The sequence below is a fragment of the Oncorhynchus mykiss genome, chromosome 1 (genome assembly GCF_013265735.2).
Source record: "Oncorhynchus mykiss isolate Arlee chromosome 1, USDA_OmykA_1.1, whole genome shotgun sequence".
Taxonomy (NCBI): domain Eukaryota; kingdom Metazoa; phylum Chordata; class Actinopteri; order Salmoniformes; family Salmonidae; genus Oncorhynchus; species Oncorhynchus mykiss.
This window is the reverse complement of record NC_048565.1, coordinates 44015990-44028632: the sequence shown is the minus strand read 5'-3', so window position 1 is coordinate 44028632 and position 12643 is coordinate 44015990. Positions and strand designations below refer to the sequence as shown.

At 42.5% G+C, this 12643-nt stretch overlaps 1 protein-coding gene across 12 annotated transcripts in view; it reads right to left on the bottom strand.

The window, feature by feature from the left end:
* Positions 1-55: 55 nt before the first annotated feature.
* The window catches only part of fgd4a (FYVE, RhoGEF and PH domain containing 4a), a 106254-nt gene continuing 93666 nt past the window's right edge, over positions 56-12643 (bottom strand). For 10 of the 12 annotated variants that reach the window (XM_021601933.2, XM_021601923.2, XM_021601950.2 and 7 more), the window contains 12 exons: positions 11675-11820; positions 8610-8766; positions 5157-5295; positions 4836-4894; positions 4444-4590; positions 4147-4319; positions 3704-3734; positions 3515-3595; positions 3261-3386; positions 2955-3092; positions 2557-2697; positions 61-2374 (listed from right to left, as the gene is read on the bottom strand). In XM_021601933.2, coding sequence (XP_021457608.1) covers positions 2114-2374; positions 2557-2697; positions 2955-3092; positions 3261-3386; positions 3515-3595; positions 3704-3734; positions 4147-4319; positions 4444-4590; positions 4836-4894; positions 5157-5295; positions 8610-8766; positions 11675-11820 — 1599 coding nt within the window. In that variant the 3' untranslated portion in view covers positions 61-2113. Of the gene's footprint in view, positions 2375-2556; positions 2698-2954; positions 3093-3260; positions 3387-3514; positions 3596-3703; positions 3735-4146; positions 4320-4443; positions 4591-4835; positions 4895-5156; positions 5296-8609; positions 8767-11674; positions 11821-12643 lie in introns of all 12 variants that reach the window. The other 2 variants (XM_021601991.2, XM_036977963.1) reach the window with 1 other exon arrangement.

Genomic DNA, 12643 nt, shown 5'->3' with positions numbered 1-12643 from the left:
CCAAAACTGTCATAGTGAAAGTAGGATCATATTCACAAAGCAACCAGTGACATACTTCCGTAATACTTAATCTTGTTTTATTTTCTTACAAGGTACACTTTATATAAGATGGTAAAGTGCGTAGATTCTCAAACCTTAGGGAGGGGGGGAATCGGGAGAGTGAACAAACAATCTGGTTTTACATTCAGATCTTAAGACAGGATTGGTGTGCTCTTCTGCATTCTGTGAGTACGGAGAGAATGGTATTGGAGAGGTGCATTGTACAGGGGATAGGAACAGTAGAACATGTATGAACACAGGTTATAGGCACATTAGCCTATTCCATTCAACACTTAATTCTGCAGTCCTAGATTAGTCACACTCAATTTGAATGAGGGACAACACCTTAGTGAATTAGTTCGTTGACATGGCTGAATGGGACAGAACACATGGCAATTTGAGGGCTAACTTTTTTTGTGCTACTTTCCTTAAACCATCATGCACATATTCTATGAATTACTTTTTAAATACATGTTTAAAAAAAAAAAAAAAGTACATTTCTTTCCCCACCTGGTCATTGTGTTTACTTCTGATTGTGCTGCTTTGTGGGGTGATGTCCCCATGTAAGACAAGATCTGGGTCCTTAGTAGTCTAGTCATCCCTGTTGGTAAGCTACAAAGAACCCCACTATGTATATTATACATGTCTACAACGGGGCTGTGGGGCTAGGTCATTAAAGCTGTACAACCATTCACTCATCCTCAATGCTGCCATATGGCAGCGTGTCTGTCTTCATACTAAAGGTCTACAGGATTAGAGTAAAGGCGCTAATGACTGACAAATTGTCAATCACAGCAGTAGTGACACTTTTCTACACATTACTCTGACCAGGATGTGGTTCCTTTAGAGGTCACTGACTTGGGAGAAGTTTGTGGATTCTCCTGGATTCCAAGGTGAAGGTTGGGACAGTTGCAGCAGAGTACCCATAATGCATTGCCTGGCTGGAAAGGCTATCCCTCAGCGGGTTTGGATTGAAGCCTGTTCGTTCGGGATGGGTGAGTACTTCTGCATCCTTTCCATTAGTTTATGGGGTTACAGCAATTGAAAAGTATAGAGTGATCCTCTCGATTGCTATTCTGACTAATAGGTCTTTCTGGGACCTTGACCCAGGTACAAGAGGAACTCTGTTAGATGGATTCTATTCTTGCCAGTAGAACATGGCTCCTGGCTACTGTGATGTGAAACTATGAGTGGAGAAGTGAGGACTGAACTTTCCCAGTGATACTATCCTAGGACAGGACCCTTTACTTTGAACCACTGTTCGTATGTTAGGTTTTTCGATCAAAAACACTGCTCAAACTTTGATATCAAAACATATTGAGAGCATTGGTTCTTTGTACATGAAAATGGAGTGACACTATATACAGGGCTAATTCATAATAGATAGTGTAGTTCTAACCAGTCCCTCTTGATTCACATCGGCAGACCCACATCTATGAAGATGGAGGAGGTCTGTTAAGCCTGCAGGCCTCCCCAGTGAGGGCTGAGCAGGGACGGTAGAGACACCCCACTACCTAATTTTATCTGATCGAGGCTGGGCCACTCTGGTCTACTTATTGCCCCCTGTTTCGTGGAGGTGGTGACACAGGGCGAGACATCTCACTGACTAATTTATTCTGGTCATGGTTGGGCGAGCGGGAGGGGACAATAAGTAGACAAGAACCAGCTGTTCCCTCTGACGTGAGCATGACAGACAGGAACCTTTAAACGGCTTGAGTAAACTATTTACTATTTTGGGACCTTGGGGTACTCAGAGTGCAAGATACCCCAGGTAGGTTGCCCTGAACAGGGGGAAGTAGAGACCGTTCTGAGGTCCATTCCCCCCTGCTCCGCTCTAGTGATGATTGGACTGGATTGTGTTCTTCCCATTCCAGCACAGCTCTGGTGGTGTTGGAGCCAAGTCCTCGCTTAAGATTTGTAGAATCCACTCTGGGGAGGAGAGGCAGCTTATCCAGCACTGAGTTTGCACATTTGTCTTGTGTGTGTCCATGAAGGTAGCATGGGAGTGTGTGTGTGTGCATACATGCACATACGTCTCTGGTGGCCCTCAGCTGTTAAATGCCACACCACACAGTTAGGTGCTGTCTGAGCTTGTCTCTTGGGTGTCCGTGGCGTTGGCAGTGGCATCGTTGGGCATCTGCGACTCTGGCACCTCCCCAGTCACAGCCACCCGGATCACCTTGAGCCAGCGCTGTTTCAGCTCTTCGCTTTCGGCCACGAAGCTGTGGACAGACTTGGACTGGGACAGACGGAAGCTGGCTGGAGGGTCGGCAGGCCGGGGGCTGTCCTCCACAGAGTAGCCCAGCAGAGGGATAGAGGACTGGGCCTTCACATCCTGAGAGAGGGGAGGAGATGGAAAAGGTAGAGATCATTTATATCTTAACATGGGCCAGGAGTTTTCCCTGGTCAGATCAAAGAGTGAGGGGGAAAAACTCCAGGAACCATTCATAACACCCCGTGCTTCACAGTGGTAGAGCATGTTGCTGTGATTGACAGTATCCAGATGACGTGGCTGACCTGTGGGGCTCCGTAGAGGTAGAGAACCAATGCCTCCTTCTCTGGGATGACGCACCACACCTTCCCCCAGGGCTTGTTCTTCTCACAGTGCTGCAGGAAGCCACAAATGATACTGCTTCCGGAGAACTGAGCCGCCTCGATCTGGGGACAGAGGAGTACAGTTTAGACACAGAAGATATGGGGTGACAGGTAGCCGAGTGGTTAGAGCATTGGACTAGTAACCGAAAGGTTGCAAGATCAAATCCCCGAGCTGACAAGGTACAAAACTGTTGTTCTGCCCCTGAACAAGGCAGTGTTCCTAGTCCGTCATTGAAAGTAAGAATTTGTTCTTAACTGACTTGCCTAGTTAAATAAAGATAAAATATGCAGTTGTGCATGTGTTTCTCTTTTCCCCTTACCTCCAGAATGCCCTTCTTCTTGCCCTCGGCCTTCTCCTCTCCAGTCAGGATGGAGTAGCAGTCCTTACACACCTTGTTAATCTTGTTGCTGTCGTACTCCAGGGCCACTTTATTGTCTGAGCACTTCCAACACACAACCTGATACAGGGACAGAAGACACATCAGTCTAATCCGGAATGAACCACAGTGTAAACTAGCCAAACAGCCAGCCGTCAAATGGGTGGAGTATAGCATTTAGTATAAGCACGTTATAATGGGTGCTGAGGGAGAGAGAGAAGGGGGGTCAAACGGACACTTCTCACTCACATATCCGCAGGCGCGACAGTGATGTCTCCGTCGTGTCAACGCATTGAAGGGCTCTTTACACTTCATACACATTGTCACCTCCTTGTCCCGAATCCAGCGAGGAGCACGTTTCCCCAGCTCTGCCGTCTAGATGACAACACATACAAACACATGTAGCTCAGACACGAGAAGGTCATTGGTACAGATACAGTACACAGGACCTAGTGATAGAGGAGTAAGAGGTCAGAGGTCATGTTCATTGTGGTGGCACTCACTGACACTTCCTCCACGTCTTTGGAGGCGGACTTGAACGTCTCGTTCTTCTGATGGAAGATCTCAATGGTTTCCTGGAAAGCCTGCAGGCCACAGAGACAGGTCAGTAATACACACCCAAATGTACTGAACATACAGAAAATATAACTAACTATAAGATAGTGTAAACCAACAAGAATGTGATTATGTACCTTTATCCAGTTGTCCTTGTCTTGTTCGGAGCTGAAAAATACAATGAAAAACAACAACAGTAGTGAGCTATTTTGTCAGTTGTGGGATTGTGGTGTACCTGTTATGTGAGCTGTGGTTTGGGGTAACCACAATGACTCCAATCTATAGAATGTTATGTTACACTACTGTTTATCATGAGCTGTAGTAGTGCACTTATCATACACTAAGCCCCCATAGGGTTTGCATAGAATTTGGGTGGTACAGTTATCCATATTGTTAGCAATAGGCCGTGGGACTGTAGTATACAGTTAACAGCTATTTTGAGAATCATGGCTGTAAAGAGTTTTCATACAAATGGCCATTGGGTGGAGTAGAACACTTATCTTGAGAACAATAGCAGTTATCCATTAATGGCTCTGTAGGGTGTATTAAGGGTGTAGTATGGGGTGGATTGAGATCTTGCCTGGCTTGCAGCTCCAGAGTCCTCTCCTTGCCAGACACCTGGAAGGTGTGAGGGTAGTCTTCGTTGATGGTCTCCAGCACCTTCATGCCCTCGATGCCGATGCGGGTGCGCACCGTGTACTTGGCCCCTCCCAGGCTGAATTTGGGCACGCAGTACAACAGCATGTTGTTGAACTGAGGGGGAAACAAAGAAACACCTGTGATTAATGCTTCTTTTGCTAATATATTGCCTCAGACTTGGCTGAGATTACAGATACAGTGAAATGTGTGTATGTGTATGTTTGTGTGAGTTTCTCACCAGGAAGAGGTATCTCTCCATAGCCGAGGTGTTCCTGGCAGCCAGCTTCAGGATGTGTCCCTCCTTGATGAACTCATTGGAGGCGTTGACAATGTCCTCCTCCTCCCCCAGCATCTCATAGATCTCCAGCAGCTTCTTCAGATTCTCCTGAGAAGGGAAGGGGTTCAAAATGCTTGGTTGGGTTCAAGCACTAGCCAAAAAAAGTGTCTCAGAGTAGGAGTGTTGATCTAGTATCAGGCCCCCCCCCCTGTCCATGTAGTCTTATTCATTAAAATCTTAAAGGAAAAACTGATCCCAGATCAGCACTCCTATTCTGACAAGCTTTTTGAATATGGGTACTGATTTTATTTCAGATTATAAGAGTGGTGTGCTATCAGTGGGATTGTACTTACAGATTTTCGAATGGCACTGTTGGAGTGTGTGGCTGCCATGGCGATGATGTCCAATGACTCTGAGAAACAAGGGATGATTCATTTGGACCTTCCTAATAAAAAATGTTCTACAATTGTGAACAACAGATTTGTTCATTTTCAATGTAAGGCAAATGTTTTCACTGGGCATTGGAGGATTCGAATATCTTCAATTTTTAATGTGAAGTAAATTATACATGATTATAATGACAAGTCGTCTGTCTAAATGAGTTACATGTAATCCTGCTCTACTGTGTTATATTATAAATATTAAAAGCTGTGAATTTCCAGTGTTGTACTCACTCTCTGCATCTCGGCGGTCGGGGTCGTCCTGAGGCAGTTTCTTCAGGTAGTCTTTGAGCAGCATCTCGTAGCGGGGAACTCTCTGTACTGGCTCCAACATGTGGTGTTGGAGCGTCAGACTGCCACACGCCTCCTGGCTCTGACAAACACAGCAAAACAGTCCATTGTCACTTCAAGGTTGAAGGCTTAAAAGTAAAGTCACACAAATTGTTTGAGGCATATCCATTCAACAGGATCAATGGACAACAATAAATTGATTGTTCCATGACTATTTATTGTCACAGTTTCTGTTTTATTTGATTGTTGTTTCTTTAGGTTACAGCTGGAGGGCACCCTTACCTTGTTTTCTAGTTTCCAGGTTACCCTGGTTATTACTTATTGGGTTCACCTGTGTTTAGTTACCTTCTCTGTTCACCTGGTTGCCTTGTCATTTAGGTTCCTCAGTTGGCCTGTATCTGTGATTTTTGGTCTTTCTCCTAGTAAACCAAATGAGAGTCCTCGGCTCGCAGCAAATATAGGTATATCCACAGGTAAATGTTTATGGTGCTATAGTTCAAAACATGTTGTCGTGTCTTTGGCATCATTAATGGTGAAGACTTATTTTATCAAATCATTTCTCTGTAAGTATTATTATGTGATTAAACTAATAATTTACATTTTAATTAACTAGGAAGTCGGGGCACCACGGAAAATCTTCAGATTACAAAATGATAATTTTCCGAATATAACTCTTCAGATATTTTAATATCTGATCAACTTAGTCTTCAATTAATTGTTCTTTACCTTACGGTCAGTCTCTGTTCAAACGTCGTAGAATTCTAGGTTATCTGCACAAACCCAGCCTAAACCATGAATTGTCCATACACCAATTGGCTTAATCATGTATTTACTAACTAACTAAATAATCACAGAAATGCATAACAAACAACAGTAGATATTGGTTACTAACAATGATAGGGATGATCTCCTAGTGGGCTAAACCAATATGAAGGTTTGGTATACAAAGGGAAGGGGGTGTGGACAGAGAGCGGGAAAGACAAAATGGATCACTACACACAGCGGATAATTATATTAATTGAAATGCTAATCCTTTGCACATGAACGCTCGCTCATTCTGGAATAATTGCAATTAATATAGTTACGCCCATATGTCGTTGTCTTCTCTGTTGGAATCGTCGGACAGTCTGCGGGAGAGTCAGTTCATTAGAGTCTCTGGTTATTCATGGTGGTTGCTCTATCGGCGGCTCCTGATAGTGTCTGTTGTAATGGATACGTCAGGCGTCCATTGTTCTTAGAGTAGATATTTCGTCGGTTGTCGGTATTCGCATCCCAGGATAGCTTCACGTGGTATAGTTTTCTAGTTTTGGTAATCAAACCTGTGCCACCTCAGCTTACACCGAGGTATGCGTGGTCTTAACTATTCGCAATCACAGCTCACGCTGTGGGTTTGCTTAGTCTGAATATTTTTGGGGGGGATTTTAGGAGGGGCTTTTATTCGTAACAGTTAGAAGAGGGCAGTTCCATAACACCAGATCATGTCTGTGCTCACGGGGGTGTGGCCGCTGACAAGTTAAACTTTACAGGCAATACAATTCTCTCAAAATTAAAGGTTTAACATCACATTACATCATTTCATAAATAGTTTCATCTTTACTCATTCATTTTATACAACAATTAGATGCAAACTAGAGGCCGACCGAATATGATTTTTCAACGCCGATACCGATTGGAGGACCAAAAAAAGCAGATACCGATTAAAATCGGACAATTTTTATATATATATTTTAATAAATTAAAATAGGCCGATTAATCGGTATCTGCTTATATATATATATATATATATATATATATATATATATATATATATTTGTAATAATGACAATTACAACAATACTGAACTTTTACTTTTAGCTTAATATAATACATAAAATCTATTCAGTCTCAAATAAATAATGAAACATGCTCAATTTGGTTTAAATAATGCAAAAACAGAGTGTTGGAGAAGTAAAAGTGCAATAGGTGCCATGTAACAAAGCTAACGTTTAAATTCCTTGCTCAGAACATGAGAACTTATGAAAGTTGGTGGTTCAATATTCCCAGTTAAGAAGTTTTAGGTTGTAGTTTTTGGAATTATGACGCATCAACTATTTCTCTCTATACCATTTGTATTTCATATACCTTTGTCTATTGGATGTTCTTATAGACACTTTAGTATTGCCAGCCTAATCTCGGGAGTTGATAGGCTTGAAGTCATAAACAGTGCTGTGAAGCAAGCATTGCTAAGAGCTGCTGGCAAACGCAGTAAAGTTTGAATGAATGCTTACGAGCCTGCTGCTGCCTATCACCGCTCAGTCAGACTACTCTATCAAAACCATAGACGTAATTATAATATAATAAACACAGAAATACAAACCGTTGGTCATTAATATGGTCAAATCCGGAAACTATCATTTCGAAAACAAAATGTTTATTCTTTCAGTGAAATACGGAACCATTACGTATTTTATCATATGGGCAGCAACCCTAAGTCTAACTAAATATGCAGGTTTAAAAATATATACCTCTGTATTGATTTTAAGAAAGGCATTGCTGCTTATGGTTAGGTACATTCGTGCAACGATTGTGCTTTTTTCACAAATGCGCTTTTGTTAAATCATCCCCCGTTTGGCGAAGAAGGCTGTGATTCGATGATAAATTAACAGGCACCGCATTGATTATGTGCAATGCAGGGCAAGGTAGTTAACCTAGTAATATCATCAACCATGTGTAGTTAACTAGTGATTATGTGAAAATTGATTGTTTTTTCTAAGATAAGTTTAATGCTAGCTAGAAACTTACCTTGGCTCCTTGCTGCACTCGCATAACAGGTGGTCAGCCTGCCACGCAGTTTCCTCGTGGAATGCAATGTAATCGGTCATGATCAGCATCCAAAAATGCCGATTACTGATTGTTATGAAACTTGAAATCGGCCCTAATTAATCGGCCATGCTGATTAATCGGTCGACCTCTAATACAAACACCATAATTGAGAAATGTACACATTCAGAGATATAGTTATGCGTTTCCTGTCCTTCGTGAGGTCACCAAATGAAACACACTCAACATAACTGTCCCTTAAGTGTCCATGGACCCTTCCCACATTCTCACAAGTGGACATATAGTTAAATTTTTCCCATTTTGGGGATTTAGGAGTCCGGACACTTGAAATCCTTTGTTCACTCTGTGGTCTCTCTCTCTCTGCATGGAAAGGGGGAGAGCGTCTCTGCCAGGAATTTACGACCTGAGATAACAGAAGCTGGGCGTAGGAGAGAGTGAGAGAGGGGGAAGCCACGATCTACACCCAGAAAGGGCCATGTCATGACAATGTAATTCCTATACAACTCATTTGTTAATCCACAACTGCAGACCTGTGCACTTCTGAATTAGGCCAGTGTTCAGAATCTACGCTAGTACCTGTATGTCCTGGATGATGGCTTTGAACTGTGGCGAGCGGTCCGTCCACTGTTTCAGCAGCTCCATTGCATTGTCAAAGTTCTTCACATACTCAGCGTACATCTTCAGGAAGGGTGTGAGATTCTGCAGGATGTCTCCTAAGCGAGGGGTAGACTCCCTGTAGGGAGGGAGGGAGAGGTGCCAGTTAGATAGGAACCATAAGGTAACCATCTCTCAGCCCTGGAACTCCAACTAGAGACCCACTGGGCACAAAGTGGTTGAATGAACGCTGCTTCAACGTCTGACATTGTTTTAAAGATACAAAGTTATATCCACTATCAGAAAAAAATAACAATAGGGTGGACAGCTCCTCCTACTGGAGAATTGATCTATCTACAGCTAACCCATTGCTCTCCCATCGAGGGTTTTACCAAGCCCAGCCCTGTTGAGCTATGATATGTCACTGACTATTACCAATGTCCTATCTTGAGAATTATTGTTGAGAGATCTCCACTTTAAAATGAAATACAGTAGGTTAAAGATGCAATATGCAGAAATCGCTCAGCCATTTCCTGTTTACTAAAATTCTAATGCACTTAATTTCAGTTTGTGACAAAACAAGCAAGCATAGGGGGCCTCCCGGGTGCGCAGTGGTTAAGGGCGCTGTACTGCAGCGCCACCAGAGACTCTGGATTCGCGCCCAGGCTCTGTCGTAACCGGCCGCGACCGGGAGGTCCGTGGGGCGACGCACAATTGGCCTAGCATCGTCCGGGTTAGGGAGGGTTTGGCCGGTAGGGAAATCCTTGTCTCATCGCGCATCAGCGACCTCTGTGGCGGGCCGGGCGCAGTGCGCGCTAACCAAGGTTGCCAGGTGCACAGTGTTTCCTCCGACACATTGGTGCGGTTGGCTTCCGGGTTGGATGGCGCTGTGTTAAGAAGCAGTGCGGCTTGTTTGGGTTGTGTATCGGAGGACTTTCAACCTTCGTCTCTCCCAAGCCCGTAAGGGAGTTGTAGCGATGAGACAAGATAGTAGCTACTAAAACAATTGGATACCACGAAATTGGGGAGAAAAAGGGGTAAAATTCACACAAAAAAAAACACACAAAAAAAAAACAAGCAAGCATAGTGTATATAATCATTGTACCATCTAAACCGCTGTGAAATATATTTCCCATAACCAAAATATATTGTATTTTCAGCTGTTTGAAGCTGCTGTACAAACCCGAAACTAAGAGATGCAAAAACAAAAAACTTTACAACGGGAAGCATAGAGCACATTTAACAGATCTACCGCTTCTCAGACTTGCATTCAATGAGAATGACAGATCTATAACATACATTTCTATATGAATTTGGTCGGGTCACCCAAAAAGTTACATATTGTAGCTGTTGCTATCGAAGCCATTTCAAAGGGTAGGTTTAACAGAGCAAATGAAACGTGACCATACTTTATCAATCATTATATCATCAATGATGCTATTGCTTCAATTCAACCCAGAATTCAACTAAAAATAGACAATAAAATAGGCCTCGGGTTTCAAGCTCTGGTTGATTTTAAATGTAATGATGATATTTAGTGGTATTGAATTGTGTTTAATTCTCAGTGCAACCAAATATTAACATTTAAAGGAGATGTATCTTCTGCTTGGTTAGTTCAATCTGTGCCACTGACTTAGTCTGGCTTCTAATTCAAGTTTGTCTACAAAATAATAATAATTAACAATTGAAGTTAAAGAATAGGACTAAATCAAATCAAACATTATTTAAAGCGCATTAACATTTTATTAGATTTAGTCATTCTTTCATTGACATTTTTGGTGGAGATAGAGAGGTGAATGCAACATATCAATGATTAATTTGTAGACATATTCTTATATGAAATAAATGCACGTTCAAGAGAGCATGCATGACTCTACACAGGTCTGTGGAGATCTTCACAATTACTGTAATAATCTGTGCAGAATCTCGAAAGGCATTGATCACTTGCACCATGTACTTTGTAATCTCAACAGCAATCCAGGTCATTTGGTTGTGCTATTAGAAGAAGCACAGGGATAACACATTCATCTGTTGTATAAATAAACTCAATATCTGACGTTGTATTCCCATTTGAACTTTGCCGTGCTTTTAAATGGTTGAACGCGCAGTGATAGACATTTGGGTGACAACTAAACCAAAAACCAGACATTGTTCTTCCATTGGAATTTGGTTGTGCTTTTAGATGGTTGAAAGCATAGTGATAACACATTGGAAATTCGACTAACTTTTGGCTGTCTTTTTGAGTGGGTGAATATAGGTTGTAATCTCATTGATCAACGTCTCCACCAAATATTACTCAATTATCCACGTTGAAATTATGTGGTGGGTTAAGTGGGGTTTGACTCATTTGGGGCTCTATTCAATCAGATTCGCTTTAGCCGACATTCGCATAGCGGTTGTTTTGGCGGTATCAGAGGTGGAACTGTGTTAGAGCTGTGAAATCCACAAGTGGCTCCCGGCATTATACCTAAAGCAGACATTGCCATTGGCTGCATGTAGCACAGAAATCACATGCAGCCTGGTTTACAGGTTTGAACACTTAGAATGTGAGATGTAATCTACACCTCCATTAGGATGCTAGAAAGTCACATGGCTTTGTTGAATGATTTTTCAATTTGAGCGTAATTACTTCTATATAGGACTACACTTTCTATCACTTTCTTCTCCGCGAGTGGGGCGGGTGTGGCTTCGTAAACAATGATCGCAAGAGCAGCTGCTCACCGATTTGACGGCTCCAACGCAGTTCCACCTCCGACCGCCAAAACATCCACTATGCAGGTGTCTGCTATCGCTTGATTTGATTGAATCTAGGCTTTGATCACAGTTCAACCGGGACATTCCAAACGACAGACCACAACTTCTCTATTTGATGATAAATGGTGTTCTTACTTCATCTAGATTACACAAATACTGTAACTGTGTCTGAGTGATTCTGAATGAGTCAGAAGTGGGATTTAGCTATTGCATTTTATTGCATTCTCAAAAAGGCGAGATCTGCGAGTTTGTACACTGAATCTGTGGCCACTGGCCAGTCATGTGAAGCTCACCATTCTCCCATGCGTTTCTCCAGGTCAGGCAGGAGGAACTGGTTGTGGAAGGTGTTGATGGAGGAGATGTTGGAGAAGATGTTCTTCACCACGTCCACTGGGAATGTGCCCTTTAGAGCTTCCTCCGTCAGCTTGGCACAGAACACCTGCATGGTGGCACAACAACATGGCCAGGTGAGTTAAACCACACTGAATCAATCATAATAATGAACACGGCTTTCTTTTCATTCTGAGGTAGACCTAGGCCAGTGTTCAGTGGGACACACCGTATCAACACATTCTGTTATTGGACAAGTTTAGGTAATACCTCCCTGTTTCTCACAGTTACAAAACATTTTCTACCTACCAGTTGTGTAACTTAAGTAAAAATACAAGTACGAGTTAAGTATTTCTTGGGGGTATCTGTACTTTACTTCTCTATTTACACTACTGTTCAAAAGTTTGGGGTCACTTAGAAATGTCCCTGTTTTTTAAATAAAAGCGCATTTTTGTCCATTAACATAACATCAAATTGATCAGAAATACAGTGTAGACATTGTTAATGTTGTAAATTGTAGCTGGAAACTGCTGATTTTTTATGGAATATCTACATAGGCATACAGAGGCCCATTATCAGCAAGGCCAGCATCCCAGACTCGGCTCTTCACTGTTGAGACTGGTGTTTTGCGGGTACTACTTAATGAAGCTGCCAGTTGAGGACTTGTGAGGCGTCTGTTTCTCAAACTAGACACTAATGTACTTGTCCTCTTGCTCAGTTGTGCACCGGGGCCTCCCACTCCTTTTTCTATTCTGGTTAGAGCAAGTTTGCACTGTTCTGTGAAGAGAGTAGTACACAGCATTGTACAAGATCTTCCGTTTCTTGGCAATTTCTCGCATGGAATAGCCTTCATTTCTCAGAACAAGAATAAACTGACGAGTTTCAGAAGAAATGTATTTGTTTCTGGCCATTTTGAGCCTGTAATCGAACCC